The sequence below is a fragment of the Parasteatoda tepidariorum genome, chromosome 7 (genome assembly GCF_982258835.1).
Source record: "Parasteatoda tepidariorum strain Cologne lab strain chromosome 7, Ptep-v5.0, whole genome shotgun sequence".
NCBI lineage: Eukaryota > Metazoa > Arthropoda > Arachnida > Araneae > Theridiidae > Parasteatoda > Parasteatoda tepidariorum.
In genome coordinates, this window is record NC_141761.1 from 15,574,756 (window position 1) to 15,597,299 (window position 22,544).

At 30.0% G+C, this 22,544-nt stretch overlaps 1 protein-coding gene across 2 annotated transcripts in view; it reads left to right on the top strand.

Moving 5' to 3' along the window:
- Window positions 1-22,544, top strand: part of Rme-8 (receptor mediated endocytosis 8) — a 175,301-nt gene that overhangs the window by 28,950 nt on the left and 123,807 nt on the right. For both annotated transcript variants that reach the window (XM_087168523.1, XM_087168524.1), the window contains exons 7-12: window positions 4,137-4,279; window positions 4,365-4,428; window positions 9,030-9,125; window positions 11,123-11,214; window positions 11,285-11,451; window positions 15,153-15,235. In XM_087168523.1, coding sequence (XP_087024649.1) covers window positions 4,137-4,279; window positions 4,365-4,428; window positions 9,030-9,125; window positions 11,123-11,214; window positions 11,285-11,451; window positions 15,153-15,235 — 645 coding nt within the window. The remainder of the gene's footprint in view (window positions 1-4,136; window positions 4,280-4,364; window positions 4,429-9,029; window positions 9,126-11,122; window positions 11,215-11,284; window positions 11,452-15,152; window positions 15,236-22,544) is intronic.

Sequence of the window (22,544 nt, forward strand, 5' to 3'; positions counted from 1 at the left end):
CAGACTTTAAAAATGAAAACGATTTTTGTGAATGGTTATTTAGTGAGGAACACGAAGAATATACAGTTATAGCTCATTATGGAAAAGGATTTGATTTTCAATTTTTAGCTAAGTATTGTTTTAAAAAACATATAAAAATATTCACAATTTATCACGGAAATAAGTTAATATATATGAAAGCTGATGAGTATAATATAAGGTTTATTGATTCTATTAATTTTACAATGTGTCCACTTAAAAAATTTCCTAAAACATTTGGTTTAAATGAACTGGCCAAGGGTTATTTTCCTCATTTATTCAACAAACAAAAGAATCAAAATTATATTGGTAAATATCCAGATAAATATTACTATGGATATAATTATATGGTTGAAGAAGACAGGAAAAAATTTGATAAATGGTATGATTCCATTAAACATGAAACCTTTGATTTCCAAAAGGAATTTATAAAATACTGTAGATCTGATGTAGATATTTTAAGAAAAGGTTGTTTAGAATTAAGAAGACTATTCTTAGAAACTGTGAATGTAGATCCGTTTAAATATGTAACTTTAGCGGGTTTATGTATGGCCATTTACAGAGATAAATTCTTTAAAGAAAACACAATAGCTATTGATGAAATTGTCATTCAAAAAGATCAGTACAGTAAAAAATCAATAGCTTGGTTAGATTACATATCAAAAAAGGAAAATATTAATATACGTCATGCTTTGAATGGAGGAGAGAAAAAATTGCAATTAGGTGAAAAATGTTATAAGGTGGATGGATTTTATGAAAATACAGTATTTCAATTTAATGGATGTTTCTGGCATGGATGTAACAAATGTTTCACTAGAACACAAGTAAACACTGTTAATCAAATGCTCATGGAAGATTTATATAAACGAACTAAGAAGATCAATAAAAATATAATTGAAGCAGGTTATGAATTGGTAAATATCTGGGAGTGTGATTTTGATAATAATAAGGATATGAAACAATACATGAAAAAGGAATGGAAGAGAGATTTTATAGAACCTTTAAATCCTAGAGATGCTTTTTATGGTGGAAGATGTGAACCGACCAAATTAAAATATGAAATGAAAAGTAATGAAAAAGGTAGATATATTGACGTATGTTCTTTATATCCTACTGTAAATTATTTTGATAACTATCCAGAAGGTCATCCTATCAAAATATTTAATCCTAAAAAATACGATGAAAATTGGTATGGATTAATAAAATGTAAAGTACTTCCACCTAGAAAATTATATCATCCAGTATTACCTTATAAAGCAGAAAAATTAATATTTTCATTATGTAGAACTTGTTCTGAAACAATAAAATGTAATCATTTCAAAACCACTTTAGAAAAAAAGAAATGTGAAATTTGTCACGAGATAAGAAATTCAGAATGTAAACACGATGATAGCGATAGATGTATAATCGGAACTTGGACTACTGAAGAGATCAGATTAGCTATTAAAAAAGGATATAAAATATTGAATATTTATGAAGTGTGGCATTTCGAAAATAAAACGAATGAACTGTTTAAAGAATACGTCAAGACGTTTTTAAAAATAAAATTAGAAACATGTGACAAGTGGAAAAATAATTTCAAAAATGAAGAAGAGTATAGAAAAGTAGTTATGGAAAAATTAAATATTAAATTAGATAAAATTGAAGAAAATCCTGGTTTGAGATTCATAGCTAAAATATGTTTAAATTCTTTATGGGGTAAGTTTGGTCAAAGAAATAATATAAAATCAACTGAATATGTGATGGAAATTGAAGATTTTTTATAGAATTATTCTAAATGATACTATTAAAGATTTGAATATGAATTTTTTAAATGACGATTGTGTGGAAATGAGTTATAAAATGAAAGATAAATTTGAAAAAAATAACTTCAATACTAATATATATATAGCTGCTTTTACAACTAGTTCTGCCAGAATTAGATTATATGAAATGTTAGATAAATTAGGAGATAAAGTACTTTATTATGATACAGATAGTATAGTATATATAGACGACGGAACCAATAAAATTGAAACGGGATGTATGTTAGGAGAATGGACTGATGAATTGGGAAATGATAAATATATTACATCTTGGATAGCTGGAGCCTCTAAAGATTATGGGTATAAATTAAATGATAAATCGGTACATGGAAAAGTAAAAGGATTTAAAATGTCTTATCAGAGTGAAACCATATTAGACTTTGATAATAGGACTAAAATAATAACTGGTGAAACAGATTGTTTAGATGTAGAAATCAATCAGTTTAAAATCGAAAAAGATAGGAATATTTCAAGTATTAAAACAAATAAACGTTATACCTTTGGATACGATAAACATAGACTTTTAGATAATTATGATACTGTACCTTTTGGCTTTTAAAAAAATGTTTCTTAATAAATGGATAAGATTACAGTCATCCTAAACATTCAGGGATTTATTTTTCCCAGTCGTAAGATTGTAAGAGAGATAGGATGGGTTCATTTAAATTTACCAATCGGTGAATATATTGGCGTATTTACACCTAATTGTGAATTGAATGATCAAGAATTGAAGATTGTACGTAAATGTACTTCAGAAGTACACGGATTAAGATTTAATAGAAATAAGAATAGTTTATGGATAAATCATCTAGATGTAAAAAATTATATAAATAACCTATATCAACTATATGGTGGTACATTTGCTTATAAAGGTGGTATTTTAGAAAAAGAGATATTAGATGAATTGAATATACCATCTATTGACATTGATGTACCTAAATGTACTAAAATTTTAGGACCTGGATGTTCGTTATACAAGTGTATGTATTATAGAAATTATATTACAAAAAATGTTCTTAAATAAATGGAAGAATTTAATGACCTCAAACGATTTCCTGAAACATACAAATTAAATGAACTCGAGATAGGTAAATATAATTTAATATCATTGAGAAAAATAAATACAAAATACGGTGACTCTATTATAGCTAGATTAGAAGTAGACAATGATGAGAAAGATTTTTATCTCTCGAAATGTCATGGTGAATTATCTGATAAAGCTATAAGAAAAATTAATAGTGGAAAATATATTTTTGATTTTAAAGGTAAAAATAAATATTACGATTATGAATTACATGTAAAATAAAAAACGATATTTTCAATAAGGTACAGGATTTTTAATAAAATAAAAATTATTAATATAAAAATAAGAATTTTTAAATATACTGATTTTGTTTAATATTTCATATAAAAATGTAAAATATAGGTCTATTTTAAATTTTTTTTTAATATAAAAAATAGGAAATTAATAGTAGTATATGAGGAAAGGGCAAAGTGTCCTGTAGCCCCCCCCCCCCATATACTACTATTGTTTTTTTCCTATCCACCAGCATGTAATATTCTCATTTTGGGGGCTCCGGCCCTTACTTTAATTGTATTTTTTCTCCAGGTTCCTGTATTTTTTTCAATAAATACTGGCCACATTAAGAATTTGCAATGTCAATGCTTTGAAATCCTAACATATAATATATATACAGTACAGAACCTCTTATCCAGAAATCAGAAAACCGGAACGAAATTAGATACATTTTCCCTCCATTTTAAAAAAAAAAAATTTTTTTTTTCCTCAAAAGATTTCAGAATTCTTCTTTCTTATTTAAAAGATGTTAATCATAATTTTAGAAATAATCATTAGTTCCCTACTCTGTCAAAAGAAGTAAGAGTTTTTTAAAATTATTCTAAATATATATATATTTTTTTATTTGAGTTTGACAATAAAAAAAAACAACTGCTTTTTATAGCGATTCAGAAAACCGGAAAAATCAGTTGTCCGGAATAACGATGGTCCCGATCATTCCGGATAATGGGTTCTCTACTGTATATATGTATATATATATATTGCCCAAAACCCAATGTTTAGTGAAGAAATTGTTGCTTTTTTATAAATACTCTCTCTATTAACTATAATATTTTGTCTTAATATCAATATTATTTGTGATTTAAATCCATTGTTTCTTTGAATGTGTCTTGAAATGGATGAAATCATTGGATTTCTTTGTTGTAAAATTAGGAAAACCTGATTTATTTCAATAGTGCATTCAATTTCCACAACTCTATTTGTTAATTTGTTGGATTTTTTACTTTCGGTTTCAGCATTTCTTTATTAGTGATAAGCGGGATGAGCTCCTAAGAAAAGCTGTTGAAACTGCTGCTCTAAACATCGGAGTTGCGATAAAAATCTCTAAAGATTCAATTAAGACTTCTTCTTTCTGGGATCAAAGACTGGGAAAATACAGGTTTCAGCTTTGTTGTGTTCTTTTTTCAAGGATGAATTTTATTATTTAACTTTTAGATTTTTATCTAATTTTCTTTCTTTTGTAGTATTGATGATGCAATTACATCTCTCTGTGATTTTATTGTCCACAAGGAGTCTCGACGACACAACGTAAGTTCGTTTGCCAAACTAAAAAAAAATTTCAGAAATTTAAAAGCTTTAATGCTATCCTGTTTTTATTTTATTTTTCATTTTCTAATATAGATGCAGTATCGGACCCCAAATCCGGCACTCGTGGGACCGACGAAATTCCGTATTTCAGAATCTGCCGAATTTTGGATCTCTTTCGGAAATTCCAATGTGGCCCCCATATATTACAATAATTCAATTATACTGTTAGTTTAAGAAAAACCAATAAATTTAGTTAAGTTTTGATCATAGATTATGATGGGGTGAATTTAAAACTGTCCCGACGTAAGAAACTAAACATCAAGTAAAAAAACCCGCAAAAAGGATTTAATTCATTTTGTATCCTACGTGGTAGTTTCAATGTCAACTGGGTGTGGTGAATTTATGGTCAAATAAGAGAGGGAAATGTGGGGACAAATCAGTAGAGCAAGTGCACCGATGTCAAGATTGATAAGCAGGTGTTTTTATTGTTCCCTTTATTTTAAACTGCTTTAGGAACAGAGTTTCATTTGACACAGATTTTTTCATGCTTTTTTTTATTTTTAAAAGAAAATAAAGTTACTTCAACAGAATAAAAATTCCAAGTAAAAAGAGAATATAACTGATTTTTTTCTCATATCAATAAAAATTTCTTTTTAAAAAAATGAAATTTGATTAAGTGCCTAATTTCAGGTCCTATTGGATTTGGGGTCCCATACAGTAATAAAATTTAAGAAATTCAAAGATACCAACTATTGCAATTTATCTGTAATCACTATTATTCCATCGTCAAGACAACTGTTTTATGGTTGACTTGTAAAGATTATGGTTTTCAAGAATTTCCGTTCAAATCTATTTAAATAAAGTTTTTTCCCCATAACTTCTACAGGATGCGTAGCATTTTTAAAAAAAAGCTTAAAAGTGCTTATTTTCGATTTAAGTTTTTTAAAAGCACTTAAAGGTGCATTTATTATTCGAGGTTTGTCAAAAAAGCTTAATTTTCTATCTTTTAAAAAGAGATTTTTTCCTTTGCTGTATTGATTGTCGTTTTCAATTACAAAAATAGCATGATTTTTACTATTTTCTTTGCAATATTTATCAGGAACTAGTTAATTTTTCATGATTATGTAAATTTTTTGCAGATATTTTTAATTTTATTGATTTTATGTTTATAAATCTAGATTTTTAAACGATAGGAAAAGAAAAATTCAGTACTGCACAAATCGTAATTATGATCTTTTTTTTTGGAAAGTGATTAAACATATTTTTTGAGTGCTTAAAATGTACTTGAAAATAGTTAAAAAGTACGTTGCTGAAAAATCTGGTTATGCACCTTGTTCTAAGAATTATGAAATTTTGTTATTTGAAACTAATCTACAATAAATGTTTTCTTCTCCTTTAACAATTCTAAAAATAATGAATAAAAAAAAAACGATTTAATTGAAACAAGAAATAAGAAAAAAGCAAATATCACCATTGGAACAAGCTCCTCTTAAACTTAATCTTCTCATCAAGCAAAAAACAAACTGATATCTGAAATGCTTTGGGCAAAATGCTTTTTAGTGGTTCAAATGCAGGATGATGACTAGTTCTAATTTAATCAAAAACCATGACTTTCATTTCAAGCAATAAATTTGAATTTTAGTTTAGTACTTTTATTTAAGTGCTACTTTTTTATTTTATCTAATAGTAAATTCATGCATTATTTTACTAACGTTATAACCTTATATCAAGTTGTATATGCACCTTTCAAATTGTTGTTGACGTATGCCTGTTTTAGGCAGAGGGGGTGCGATTGTTCTTGTTTTCCAGTGGCGCCATCTATGGCTAAGAATTCGACTTCTGCCATACCATGCGTTGCACCCGTTTATAGGGCGGACCCATTCATACATCCACAGATCATAATTTTGACCTGAATCAGAGAACAATCGATCTCCAATCCAGTACCCACAGAGGTATTGATTTGTTATGGGAGCATGGAGGACTTTTACGACTCGACAGATTTGACGTGCATCAGTCAACCTTTCAAATTAAACAAATGAAATTTGTACCGTTACCCCTCTAGCTGTGATCTCTATATTTAACTTAACAGTAGGCAAGTATCGAATGAATTACAGGAAACTCTTAACATTTAAAACTCATTTTTATTGCAACTCTAAATCTTCAAAAAACATAATTCCACATTAATTAAAACAACATACAACCTTAAAACACTCAAGCATAAACTTCAATTCATACCGTTAAAAAAAACATTTAAGAAATAAAAACTGCATTTAACATTACTAAAAACACTTAAGACTTGGTTTGTGATGTCTATAAATCACACTTAAATACTCATTGTTCTCCTACACAAAAAAACACAACATAAACAGTTCAGAATTTACAGTAAATGATTCCTCTAAAATGTTAACGAAATAAAATTTAAAGTTTTATAAGTACCCAAAAGAATTTACTGTTCGCCCTCTGGAAACGCCCACCGGAATGGTAGATGAGCTCGTGGACAAACTCCGCGGCTAGGCTCCCAAAATTTCTCCAGCTATTCTAACTTCATTAGGCTTAGGCATGTAGAAGGGGAACACCGGACTTCCAGCATAGATACGTTCGGACTTGGCCCACCGTCTCGAAGATATCGGCCTTCGGCAAATCACGGTCGTTCTTCCCGCTAGAGACTTCTGTTTAGCTTTCCTTAACTTCACGATACACCATCTTCGAGGTGCTGTCACGGACCACCTTTCCTGCGGACAAGCTCCGTATCCTCCGGGTTACTGCCTTTAGCCACACTCTTCACTTCTCTTTTATCCTCCCTTCAGCAAGGCGAAAGAATCTAGATTGACCTGTTTACCAAATCCAGAGTCATCCCGCATCCGGCGGGCGTCATTACCAAAAAAAAAAAAAGATCCCTGAGAAAAAACAATCATAAATCCACTAATACCCTATAGAAGTTATAATAGCATCCTCAATAAATATTAATAAATTTAGTTACCCAGATTTCACCCCAAAAATCCCATTTTAAATGACTAATTCAAAATTTCCAAAAAAAAATATCATTATTCTGATTGAATTTAAACTTTACCATAGTGGTGCCATCTACAGAAAAATAATCTATCTTTAAAAGTATTGAAAAAAAAAACTATAATAAATTTCTATTTATTACAATCTCGCTTTAAAAGTATTGAAAAAAAAACTATAATAAATTTCTATTTATTACAAATTACATCTTTTGTTAGTACATATATGTACTATATTTAGCAGATCAGGCATGTGATTCTTTCACAAATTTGTGGAATTTCACAAATCTGAAGATCGTTGATTGGCCTACTTCCGCGAATCAATTTTGTTTTCATTGTTTTAATTAAGAATTAGAAATTCTAACCTATAGTTCAAACTGGATCGTTTTTAATGCTAATTCAGGGGAATATCACAAAAAATTAGACAACAACCATTTTGCCAATGGGTAACCTGTGATGGCCTTTCCGCAATCACAATTTTTTCCTAAATATTGTTTTAAGTTAAAAGAAATTTATATATTTCAGGAAAATGTAATAACTTTTATATTTCTTTTATAACGTTTTTCTAAAAAATTATTTTTTTAAAATCAACGATAATTGAGTAGAAAAAAGATTTTTGTATTTAAAGTCAAAATTTGTGGGAATGTTGCATTTATTTTTATTATTATAGTTTATATTCAGACAAAAAATTTTCAGAGTTCTGCTGAAAATGTAAATTTTGTTACTTACCCAAACTTTTGTTAGCAAGACATTTATTTCATCCTTAACAGCACCCTCTTTTTTCTTCTTCCTAAATTCTTATTCTTTGATATCATTGTAAGTATCACACAAACACCAAATTGAAGAGACTACTAAATTATTTTTCATCATGTCTCTAAAACATAGCAAAGCATATTTTCTTAAGAAAACACGAACCCACGTGTCGAACATTCGACTTCTTTACCAAGACCACTTTCGCTGTCAAACTCTGGATCGGTTTCTTCAAATTGATTCCAAACAGAGTCCTTGTTAAATGCATGGTTTTTCTAGACTCTGTCATGTTTTCCCAGTTTGCCATGGGTATCATATTTAGTACAAATACATTCTCATAAATAACCAGTTTAAATCAAGATATTTAACTGTTGTCTTAAACCTGAAGGCTTAAAAAAAAGATTTGAAGCAATATTGACTAATTAAAAACATTTTTTTAAAATAATAATTGTGTTTGCTTTCCATTTTTTTTTTGTGGATAACACTGTTCTATAAGTACTCTGAAAATAGTTTTTTATGGCTGGAAAGGAATATGTACACTACAAAACTGTTGATTATGGTAATTGTTGAATTTATAATTAATCTTCATTTTGTACTTCTAAACACTTCTTAATCTGATAATATGCCCCAAAGGGCAACAAATAATAAATAAGAAAAAGAATTGGGATTATTTTAGCTTTTTTAATTGTGTCTGTCTTGTGGTGTTGATTAACACCAATTTATTTACTTTTCTTCACTCCTTACAAAGAACTGGTTTTCTTTTATTCTCTTCTATATAATGTGTAATGTGACTCATTTATTTGATAAATAAAAGTGTTGTAAGTAATAAATCGAAATGTTATGTAGGAACCCGTAAAGAGGGTTTTAGGATTGACTGAAACTTGCCTTCTGGAAAGAGATCCACAAACGTACTCAATTGCAACACTCAGGCCTTTATCCTCTGTAAGTATTCCTTATCTTTTTATTTTAAATAAGCAATGTCTTTGTAGCGTGTCTATCACTACAAATTTACAATTCCAATTCACTAGTGTATAAGACATGTTAACTGGATTCTATGAAGGGGAACCTTTTCATTGATGAAGGTTGACATTGTCCAAAACTCTCTCCCCATATTGGTAACCAGGCGTGATGAGAACATGCCTACCTAGACAGAAACTCCCACTTCGATCTAAAACACGCCTACTTCGATGGATAGTCCACATTGAACAGTTGACTTGCTTCATGTGACTGTGACATTATCCACCTCCTTGCGCTGTTGCTACTCAGTCCCCATCTTACATAATATGTATTGTATTCATTCGACTGCTAAAGGCAATACAGGAGCGACGATGACTGTGTATTTAATGCATCTCTCCCAATCAGCACTCAAAAGTATGGTGATCTTAATACAGCTCTTCCGGCTTCTCACAATGAATCAACTACTGGCATCTTGTTCATCGAATTCTATCAGAGCTATAATTCTGGTGGAGGAGTATTGTGGTGTGTCTACCACTACAAAATTACAATTACAATTCACTAGTATATAAGACACGTTAACTTGATTCTATGTTGGGATATCTTTGCATAGACGAAGGTCGACATTGGCGATAACTGTTCCCACAGTCTTTTTAACTTTTTGTTGCAAAGAATATGTATGTATACATATGTTGCAATAAAAGTTTTGAGAAATTAAAAAATTTTTTTAATAAAATTTACTCTCAATTAAGAAACAAAATTTTTTTTGTTAGATACAGTTCATAGTTATAAAGGGAAAGGAGTATAGTTTTAGGTTTTAAGGATAAAATAAGTATTAATGCATTTATTTCATTTAAAAAAAGTCGCGAAAATTTGGGGTAGGCTCTAATTTTGTGGGGGAGTGTCTTGTCGTCCAGAATTTGATTACTTTAAATGTCTATTCTGTTTAAAATGTAAGCTTTATTTTTTATTCAATTCCATTTATGAAGTATTTTACATACATTTCGGTGTATAAGTCAACTTTTTGAATCTCCAAAATTCTAAGAAAAATTAGGGAGTTGATTTGTATACTAGTAATAATGTCTGACGTGGAAAAGTGGTGTTTCAAATTTTTAATACTGTTATAAAATTATAGGACCAGTCACATCCTTGTAAAAACAACTGTTACTTTGAATATGTTTTTTTTTTTAAAAAATACTAGTTTTGAAGAACTGTATTAGTAAGTAATTTAGACAAATCACCAACGTTGCAATTTTATTTGGATCAATTAGGGTTTTTTTTATTAAAAAAAAGTTTTTGTAAGAGAAATTTTAAAAAAGGAATCAAATGCTATGCCCATTTACTTAAATAGCTATGTCCCATTTCTTAAACACACATTTTGTGCTTTGTTAAGAATTGTCTGTTTTATTATTGCTATCACATGGTGCATAGCATTTTGAAATAGTGCTTAAAGATGCTTATTTTTTATTTTCGTTTTTTAAAAGCCCTTATTGGTGCTTTTTTGTTTGTTTTTTTTTAAAAGGTGCCTTATTTTCCATTGAAAATGAGATTTTTCTTCCTTAGTATGTCTATTTTGGCTAAATATTAAGAAAAGCATAATTTTCACATTGTTCTATTTAGCATTTTCACAATTCATTCCAACAAAATGCATTTTGGCATAACGTATGAAAGCGCAATCATGTTTGATGAAATATTTGCAGACCTGTGTCTATTGATTCCATGACACTTTCAGTTGCATATTCTCAGACTTCCACTGTCTGACGTTGAACCCTCTTCATCTTTTTATGGTGGTTAATATAATCAAGAAACTTTGTCAAAAACTAGTTATTTTGTCATAATCGTGTAAAGTCTTTGAAAACTGTTTGGTTAATGTATATAGTGCTTAAAAAGTACTTAAAAGGGTCTTATTTTTCATTGAAAGATTTGGATACGGTATTATGCAATTGTTTTGTACTTATCTATAATTCTTTCTCATATAATTCTAGATTTATGCATTGATACGCCATCCCGATAATCCTCAAAAATTCTTAATAGAATATGTAATGGGTCAAGTCCGTTCCTACACATCTACTGACAGGTAAAATGATTACTTTAAAATAGAAAATGACTCGCGTTGTGCTCGATTAAAATATTGTTCTGTTCTGTAGAGATGCCCTTTTAGCGACACTATTGGACGGTGTAAGAGCTTCTGGTAACTGTGATATCCATGTCAAAATGCAGCCTACGTGTAGGGGACAGCGCTATGGTCCATTTTATCAGCCTGTTGATGAAGAAATAGAAACAAACCATTTGCGTTTCCTAGTTTCATTGCCAGGTGAGTTTCTGTTTTTGTAATGTCTTAAACATACCTGCCAAGTCTCCTGTTTTTGAATGAAGACTTCTGTATTTTACGACTATCTCCTGTTTTACAGTATATTCTCTAATTTCTCCCTATTTGTTAAAGAAATTTAAGTAGAAAAAAAATGGAGATGAAATATCCACTGATGGCAAAAATATTTCTGTTATTCCTCAACAGATAGTGCTATTGTCAGTACTGCAATATGTTGAGTATTAATAGTTTAAAACGAGCCACGATGGCTCAGAGGGTAGAGTTTTCGTCTTCCAATGAGGTAAACCAGATTCGCAATGGCTGGTCGATACAAATCTGCATCCCGCTTGCACTGGCCACGATGCTGACAAGAAATATCCTCCTTTACACAGATCATGGGTTAGAATCCCTTTGCCATAAGGCTAAGCGTGGTCTTCCTCTCCATGTAATGCAAATGCGGGTTAGTTTCATCATAAAGTCCTCCATGAAGGTACATTTCTTCCAATACTTGATCCAGGAGTAAGAGACTCTTGTCATCTGGATTGGGTTTAAAATTACGAGGCTTTGGAGTTGAACAGTAGTACGTGTAAACCCAAAATTGGGTTGACTGTTCTACAACGGTTATAAAATAAAATAGGTTTTGTAATTATGAATAATGGTTTAAGAAAAGAGATTAAGATTTGTATGCATCACTAAATGTAAGTGCTTATTTCATTCCAATTTTGAATTTCTCTTTTTTTGACTTTCATCATTATGCATGATGTATCAAAACTTTACTCATAGTGTAAAAAATGTCACTAGTAAAATCTCCATTTTTTTATTTGTTGCCAATGTTGGCAGGTATGCTTAAATTTTTACAAATTTTTATTGCATTCTTCATTAAAATGTTATCTTTCTTTAGGCTATACGAAATAGATTTTTTACTGTGCAAAATCAAATCTTTGTGTGATTCTCATTGCAAACATGGTAGCTTTTTTAAAAGCCCTTAAGATGCTTTTTTCATTGGGTGTTTTTAAAAATTGCTTAATTTTCCCTATTCGAAAATTAGATTTTTTCTTTACCACATCAATTTTTGCCATGCATTATGCGAAAGCGTGGTTTTCAAATTGTTCTATTCACCGTTCTCACAATTCATTGAATCACAATCTATTTCAGTGTACCGTTGGTCCGTAGCGTATGAAAGCACCAATCATTTTACAGGTTTGATGAGATTATTGCACTCTCATGTGCATCTCTGTTGCATTTTGTAAGATATTCTCAATTTCAGGCTTCATTTTCCACCCACTGAAATCGTACCGAAAAATCTCTTTGATCTTTTTATGGTGGCTAATATAATTCAGTAAAGAGTTCTTTGTCAGAATAATTACTTTGTTAATGTATATCGTGCTTAAAAATATTCTTTGAGTGCTTAAAATAAGTACTTGAAAGTTGCTCATTTTTTGTTGAAAACTGGCTATGCACACTGACTTAGCTTGAATGTGTGTGACAATTATTCTGCATTTTGTTAATGTATATGGTTCATAAAAATATTTTGAGTTCTTAGGTACTTGAAAGGTGCTTATTTTTTGTTGAAAGTTTTGGCTACGCACCCTGACATTGAATACCAGAATAAGCTTTTTTTAAAGTTATATTGCAAACAAACTGAGATGTCATCGAGATTCTGACTTGAAACACAATACCTGTCCCAGTTATAAGTATTGGAACTCATTTTTGTGTTTGTAACATCTTGCAATCGAAATTTCGACCGTGTTCTGTCATGCTAAAATTTTAACTCTAAAATTACTTTTTTACAAAGAGACTAAAGAGATGATGGTGTCTCGTTTTGTTACATCTTTTATTATTATAGTGCTGTGGAAAAGTTCACTTAAAATATACAATTTGTCTGCCTCCAACTTATGGTATTTTTAAGTCATAGTGAGATATAATAGTAATTTTATGTTTAGCTATTGAAAATAAAACACTATATTATTACATATTATTTGCAAAATTTTTAAAATTTACAACAGTTTTATCTTTTTTGTAAATACATTCGTTTAATCTAATAAGGCTGATACTTATTAAAGTTAGTTGATTGACTAGTAAGAAGAAAGTTAGAATTTAATAGCTTTGGCTTAGCTAAATAAGAATTGTTTGGTCCCTTTAGTGATTCTTCCTCGGATTTCCGCTTTTTTTCAGATTTTTCCATTTTCCCCGCTAATTTCCGCTGAAATTTTTTTTTGCACAAGTTAAAATATTTTATGAGGAATTTAATTTTCCTTGGAATAAAACTGGTTGACCTTTATACAGGGATAAGATTTTTGTCTTTTGAATTTCAGCCTTTTTATCAAAAACTCTGATTCTCTAAAAGTTTAGTTTTTTTTATTTATAAATATCCCGTTTTTTTAAAAAATTCAGTTGTTGAAATAAAATAATTATATTTATGTACAATTTTCAAAGATAAACAGAAAATTAAAACTACGCCATAGCTGCTAACCCTTCCACATTTGTACTTATTTTAACTATTTTCTCCGCTTTTACGCACAGAAAATAAGATTTTCCGTATTTTTATCCGTCCGCCGGATAGCTCGTATTTTCGTAATTCAGGCGTCGCTGATTCATGTTTTCTGGCGTGAAAGTGAACAAAAAAAAAGGTGGATTTGCGGTGAAAATATTTATTTACTCATTCAATTAATCTTGTATTTTGTATGTTTTGTATTTAATTTTCATTTATTATGTCTAAACAAAAACAGCCTTTTAGAAAACCGAAGTCCAGACTCTGCAAATATATCGAGTCTTATTTACGCAATTTTAATATCAATCATCAATATTCGTATTTACCTGATTTAAGAGTTGCACATTGAAATTGTTATTTGCGCTATTTAAATTTCGTATATTATGATTCTTATTTACGAGATTTAAAAATCCAATATTGCGTTTTGTACGCATCATGATTTGTATTTTCGCATTTTTTAAATTCAATATAGTTTCATATTCAAGTGATTTAAGAGCTTCATATCAGGATTCTCTCAATTTAAAATCATGCATGTGATTCATATTAATACCTGTACAATTAATCATCGGGATTGACAATCACATGGTTTACAAGTTTAAAAATAACACTTTTTTTGTCAATTTTTTGGATTTATATATATATATATATATATATTCATTCTTGGATTTCCTCTTTTTTACTTTCTGATTGACTACTCTCATCCCTGTTTTTTATTACCAAAAAATAAAATCTTAAATGCAATAACTACTGTATTTATAATTTTTACATACACATGAAAGTAATGGATTACACACGCATCTTATTCAATTATAGCAAATTAAACAAAATTTTGAAGCTGAATATAACTGGTATAATATAATATAAAAACAAAAAAATGAGATTTTCAATACATAAATTTTACAAATCTTTTCCCTCCCTCGACTGAAAAACTAAGACCACTAATACCATCTAGTAGGAAAGTAGTAAATTAAGTATCATAAAGTAGAAACAAACTCAGCTCGGGCCTCACAAAATAGAAACGTTAATTTTCTTCCTTCCTGAAGTCAGTTTGGGCATCACAAATACTGCACTTAGTAGTTGTCCGAGCTGGATTCGGGCGATACTGGCAAGGTGTTAAATAATTGTGTTTTAAGCAATGATTTTTATTGTTATTTCATCTATTTATATTCTAATAGTAATAATTTTTAAAAAACCTGGTTTTACTCTTCTATTTCAGTTCGCTGGGATTTTAGTAGAGCTGTTTTTCAATTTAACAACAATGTATCCTACAGAGGACTCATTAACTCAAACATTCAAGAAGTAAGAAAATATGTATATTGACGTTTATGAAAGTTAATTATTTTTATGGAGCTTTTAAAGACTTAATAAGATGTTTTAAAATCATAATTTACTATGATTTTTAAAGTTCTTCTTTTCAAAATATTATAAATTATATTAATTAATAATTATAATAGTAAATAGAATCTCTTAAAAAGAACAGAATTTTATTAGGAAGTAAGTTATTTTATTTTCCTGAATAATTTGAATAAAAATAAGGAACATAAGTTTTCATTGTTTTACTTATCTGGTGAGAAATAGATTGATAATTCTGACTGATTTAATTAGTTTTAATTTTAAATGGAAGAAAACATTTTAATTATTTAATAAAAAGTAAGTAAAATAAAAAAAAATTTGTTTACCTAAGTAGGAGTTGGCTTTAATTCTTTTTTATATTACTTCTTAATATTAAAAGTTTATTGTATTTGCTGGAAAAAAATATTCTAGTTATCAAGGAAAGAGTAAAACCTTAAGTAAATAGGAAATTTATTTTTTCAATTTACTGAAAAATTTGAGAAAGTGAGATTTAAGTTGGTGAGATGTGACTGCATTTTAAAATTTTCATTGTATTTACTTCAAACACTTGTTTAATGCAATATTAAGTTCCAGATAGTATACCAACTTTAAATTTTTTTAATCTGTTTTAAAATTAAAGGATTTGTCCTATTTCTATTACATGTTAATGCTGAAAGTATGCCCATAGATAAAGAATTATACTAAGCATAATATTTAATCTATTTCAATCACGAAGAATTATTCATGTGTGATCTATGTCTTTATCCCTGTGGCAGATTCGCAGCGACATGGCTACATTCTGAGTTATTGCAGAAACATTTTTCTTTTGTAAAGTAAAAATTTTTTTACTTTTCTTGTCTACAGAAATTTACACGTAATATTTTTATCATGCCTTCAGGTAATCACTTTTTGACACGCTTAATTTACGACGATAGTATCGGAAATTGACTTAATGTTTCGATTGTATTTTCGGCAGTTATTGATACTGATTTTCAAGTGGATATCAAATATTCCCATACATTTCAAACAATATGGAAAATTCGAATAGTGCATTTGAGTATTTACATTTTAAGCAGTAATTCTATCGAATTTTTGACAGTTATTGCTATTGATTTCTCTGTAGTTTTTAAATCAGACATTTTTTATACGATATTATTTATCACAACAACATAGCCTCGAAACGAAACACACATTTGAAGATTCATTTGATTTGGTTGTCGATCTTTTTTCGGCAATCACTTTCACTACGCATTTCATGATTTTTAATTATATTTTTTTATTGTGATGATTATTTACAAAATGCAAAGAAGGAAATAATTTGTCTGCCCCATAAAATGTGAGAATATCACTCATAATATTTGAATAAAAAATTATTGCTTGTTTTATAAAAAAAAATTATATATTTTTTTTTGTAAACGTAGTGCTTTTGATATTTTAAATTTGTTACATATATGTTTGTTATTATTAAAAGTATCATGCAGAAAGATATTAGTGCTAGCGAATTTTGTCGCAGATAGCTTGAAAAAATTCTGCCACAGGGGTCATTTCATTTTTATGTCTTGTTCTACGGATGGTTCACCTTGTAAATCTGAGCACAGATGGCGCTAGGAGGTTAACAATCGTCATACAACTTCCTATTGATTTTGACGCCTAAACTTGAAAAAGCGTGCCATCCAACATTATGATACTAATAGTGTTAACAATATAACACATTCTTTCAATTTAAAATCCAACTAATCAAACAACAAATGAATTTAGAAAACTTCACGAACATGCTATGACGCAACCTAGAAAATATCAAACGATGATATTTTATACAAATATAGGTATATAGTTTTTCTGTTGCAAGAACTCTCCCCACTCCACTTAGTCTGAGGCTGTCTGCTGCTATGAAAACAAGAATAATGCATTTCAGGGAGAGTAGTTTCTCTTCACTCTAGGGCTAACACAGTAGACCGAAGAAAAAGATTCCCTTTCTCTCACATCCAAGAGCCAAAACCTGTCCTAAACAATGACCCGACACCCCTATTTGAAATAGTTTTACCTCGTTTCAATAGTCACAGCCACAGGTCCAAACGAATGGCTAGGAGAGTTTTTACTTTAGACAAACTATAAGACTCAAAACCTGCACTTTATTTATGTTTTGATATTAATTTATTTTGATATTAATTTTAATTAATTCTGTACTCTAAAGAAACTTGGATACCCAAATAAACATGACTCAGGAGAAACGAACACAACGTTTATTTCATATGGACAGCACAAGAGGGAATAAAAATATAACAAATATGAGAAAGTAATAATTGGCACAGCGCCATCTATTGATATTAATTTTAAACATAAATTTTAGATATAATTTAACACTCCCCACCATGCATCCATTTATTGGATGCATTAAATATTTATTGCACTTCTAGATTATACAGTCTTTCAATAGGTCTTTTAACAACATTGTTTTCCAATTGAATCTCACATGATCTAATTTTTCCATCTCTACCGGTATACAAACTTTTAATCCTTCCTAACTTCCAATTATGGCGCTTAACATTATCTTCTCTCACGAGAACAACATCATCAACTTTATAAGTATTCACATTTTTTGATTGTTTAGAAAACATGACAGATCTTAACTCTAATAAATATTCCTTAAAAAATCTTTTCCAAAAATGATCCAACAATAGTAATCTATATTTCCACTTTTTGGTTAATTCCACTTTATTTGACATTAAATTCAGATTATTTGGAGAAGGTAAAGTAGTTAAACGTGACCCAACAGTAAAATGTGAAGGAGTTAAGGGGTCAGGCTCATGAAAATCATTGTAAACATAAGTTAATGGTCTGGAGTTAATAACCGATTCTACCTCAGTTAATACAGTAATTAATTCTTCATAACAAAGAGAAGTTTTACCCAAAACTTTTTTTAAGCAATTTTTAACAGATCGAACAAGCCTTTCCCAAAAGGCTCCCCACCATGGGGCACCTTCTACAATGAATTTCCATTATAATTGATGTTTCTCTAAGAAGTTACTCACTTCTTCATTTTTACACATTTTATACAGATATTTAAGTTCTTTATTGGCAGACTTAAAAGTTTTAGCATTATCAGAGTATATAACTTTACTAATACCCCTACGAGCAAAAAATCGTCTTAATGATAGCAAAAAACATTCAGTGCTTAAATTAGATATTAATTCTAAATGAATATTACGAGTAACAGCACATGTAAATAAACTTATATACACTTTAGTATTATCTTTTAAATACAATGGTCCTGCAAAATCAATACCTGTAATCTCAAATGGTTGAGATTTCTCTACTCTATCAATAGGTAAAGGTGAAATAATTTCTTTACCCCCTTTAGCTGTAAATTTTTTACATATTCTACAATTATACAAAATAGATTTAACAAACTGTCTGCCTTTTAAAATCCAAAACTTACTTCTTACCTGAATTAAAGTTTCATTAACACCATTATGTAATACTTTTTCATGACAATCATAAACAATTAATTTTGCAAAATAATCATTAGAAAGAACAATTGGACATTTTTCATACACATCTAAAGATGAATTAATTAATCTAGTTTTCACTCTTAGAATACCTTTATCATCTAGCATGAGATTAACATTAGCTAATTTACAATTTTTATCTACACTTTTATTTTGTTTAAGATTTTGGATTTCTGAATAAAAACTCTGTGCTTGGGACATTTTAATCCAGTATTCCCAAGATTTTTCAGTTTCCAGTACAGAAATCGGACCTGTGCACTTTTGCTTTGTCTTCAGAATATTAATAAATCTGAAAACGTAGGTGTCACACGCACTAATTTTCGAATTTTACTGAACTTTGAAATGCACAAAATAGGTTGAATTTCACAATTTTTTACAACAGGTGGTGTCATATCACATCTTTCTTCATCGCAAGAAGAAAGTAATGTGATTTCAGAAGAATTTTTATCAGGCCAGTTTTCTTCTGATTCGGATAACCAAGAAGGACCATAGGCCCACACACTGTCACACACTAAATCTTTGATTTTTACACCACGGGTTATCTTGTCAGCCGGATTATCACTGCCTGGACAGTGATACCACATTTCTGGAGATGTACTTTCTTTTATTTCACTGACACGATTTTTCACAAAAGTTTTCCAACGATATGCTGATCCTCTAATCCAGTTGAGCACAATTGAGCTGTCAGTCCATAGACGAGCTTTTGCATCAGGAAATTGCTCCTGCACAACTTTCAACAAACGCACTCCAATAACTGCAGCCATGAGCTCCAACCGAGGCAAAGTCATTTTCTTTAAAGGAGCTTCCTTTCCTTTGGCTATAACAAACGCTGTTCGAATTTCACTAGAAACGGTGAATCTCAAATAGATAACAGTTCCATATGCAGTTTGCGAAGAATCACAAAATACATGTATTTCTAAACTCTGTGGAGTCTCTCTCGATCGAAAATACCAACGTGGTATATTGACTTCACATAATTCTTGTAGTTGGTTGTACCAGCAGTTCCAATTGACTTTTATTTCTTGATCCCAATCAATTGATCTTCTTGATCCCGGTTCAATTGAATTTCTTGATCCCGGTTGATCCCAATCAATGCCATCTAGCCAGAGTTTTTGAAACATAATTTTTGCTTGAATGGAAAATGGCGACAGGTAGCCCAAGGGGTCGAACAGTCTCGATGAAATCTGAAGAATAGTTCTTTTGGTCAGTTTCTTCTCTGAAGGAGTATCCACAACATCATCTGGTGAGAATGTAAAACAATCATCTGTTGAAGAGTATCTTAGTCCAAGCACCTTTGATGTAGCTTCAGGCATATTTAATTTTAAAGTTTTACGTTCTGGGAGAAATTCTTTCTTTAATTCTTCCGAATTAGAGTTCCATTTGGTTAAATTCATAGAAGCTTTATTCATAATTGCTTTAGCTTCATGATAGACTTGACGAGCCTCGTCTTCTGAGTCTACTCCAGTGATGAAATCATCGACATATAAGGAATTGTCTAGTAGTTGAACTGTCTTAGGATAAATATCTTGAAATTTCCTCAGATGATGCTTAATACATGCAGCAAGCAAAAATGGACTTGGCTTGGCTCCAAAAATTAGTCTACAAAATCGGTACACTGTAATTTTAGGATTTTGTAAATCCGACTCATCATCAAGCCAAAGAAAACGCATGACATCTCTGTCCTCTGGAGAAATAGAAATTTGATGAAATGCTTTCTCTATATCCGATGTCATAACTATTCGATATTTTCTGAAGTTCAGGAGAATTTTTAGTAAATCCGGTAAAAAGTTCGGTCCATCTAAAAGGCAGTCATTGAGAGAAAGTTCTTCTTTTTCTTTTGATGAAGCATCATACACAATCCTTAATTTTGTAGTTGCGTGTTCAGGCCTTATCACTGCATGATGAAGAATATAGTATATTACGTCACTGGATTTTGAATCATCACCAATTTTTTCTATTATTTTTTCTTTTAATTGCCCTTGAATAACTTCTTTATATTCTTCAAATAATTCTAAGTTCTTCCCAAATGTTTGCAACAATTTGAAAAAACGAAATTTTGCATTTTTATAATTATCTTTAAGTTTTATTTTTTCCTCCTTCCACGGTAATTTAATTTCATATCTCTTTTCCTTCTGAGTGATTGATGAAGAAAATAATTCCAAAGCTTTTTCTGTTTCTTTTTCTTCGCAGATATTTTTTATTCCAATTTATTCGGTTTCCCAAAACATTTTCAAGGACTCGTTTATACTCATATTTTCTTCCAGGGTCAGATTAGTCATAACATTCGTCAATTCATTACAGTCTGAGGAGGGAAATTTCCCTTGCACACACCATCCAAAAATAGTTTCAAGTGCAACCGCAGAATAATTTATTCTTTTAATTCGTTCATTACTAATAGACCACAATATGTCGGCGCCAAACAAAATCGAAACATTTTCACCCATAAATCTAGAATCACTCCACTTAGGCTCTAATAACGTTATTCCAAGGCTCTTCAGTTTATTTTTTATTTGATTACTTGGCATTTTTATGCTCGCTGATGTAATCACTGAAACTTCGATGAAATCAAAAGTGATACTTTTCTCAGGGTCATTAATATTACTTAAAGTTAATTCTACAATTTTGTTTTTATATTTTTTCGGGTGATTTTCACCAAATGTATGAATTTGCATTTCTTTTTCTCCTTTAACTTTTAAATTTAATTTTCTGGATAATTCTTTAGTTATAACCGAAATTTGAGAACCTCCGTCAATTAAACATCTTACAAAACAATGATTTTGAGGTCCTTCTGCTATAGCATTTACAGTTTGTAAAACTATATTAGATCCAAATTTAGATGAAGAATTTTGACTTACTTCTAATGGTTTTGGCTTCTTCTCTTCTTCTTTGTCATTCAAGTCCGATTTTAAACAAATTGAGTCATGATGTTTTCCTCTGCATTTCTTACACGAAAATTTATTTCTGCATTGAGTGGACATATGATTTCTTCCGAAACATAAAAAACACCTTTCTTTTCTTCTTAGGAATTCTAGCTTCTTTTCAATTTCAAAAACATTACAGTTATACTTTGAATGATTTTCACAGTCACAAAAAATGCATCTATAATTTATTGTTGACAAGGCTGATGCAGTTCCAGGTTTATTCCGATAAAAGTTAGATTTTCCCTTCTGCTCAAATCTGGATAAGTCTTGGCTATAATTATTTTTTGCGTGACTAACTAAGCTTGCTGCTTCACGACAGTTAATTTCCTTTTTCAAAAAACTTAAAAGTTCTTGTATATCAAATTCTTTTTCTGATTTTCGACATCGATTGAATTCAAAATTTAATTCTTCTGGAAGTTTCTGCTGAATAATTGGGCATAGTAAATTTCCATAACTTCCTGCAGTTACATTCAATGATGACAGGCTTCTTATTTGTATTTCACATTCATCATATAGCCTTCTTAGTGCTTTTAAGTTGGAAATATTTCGAATAGGTTCAATAGCAAGAAGTTTCGTCATATGAGAGCTTATCACAATGTCCGTTCTTCCAAAACGCTCTTTCAGAATCTCAATAGAGGAATCATAATTCTGATCACTAATGGCAAATCCAGATATCGATGCGAGAGCGCTTCCTCCAAGCAAAGATTTCAAATATGCAAATTTTTCAGTCTTTCGTAATTCGTTGTTATGAATAGCTGTTTCAAATTGATTATAAAAATCCAACCACTTGGTAGAATCTCCGTAAAATGTTCCTATTTGCAGACGAGGTAGATTCATTATTTTCGA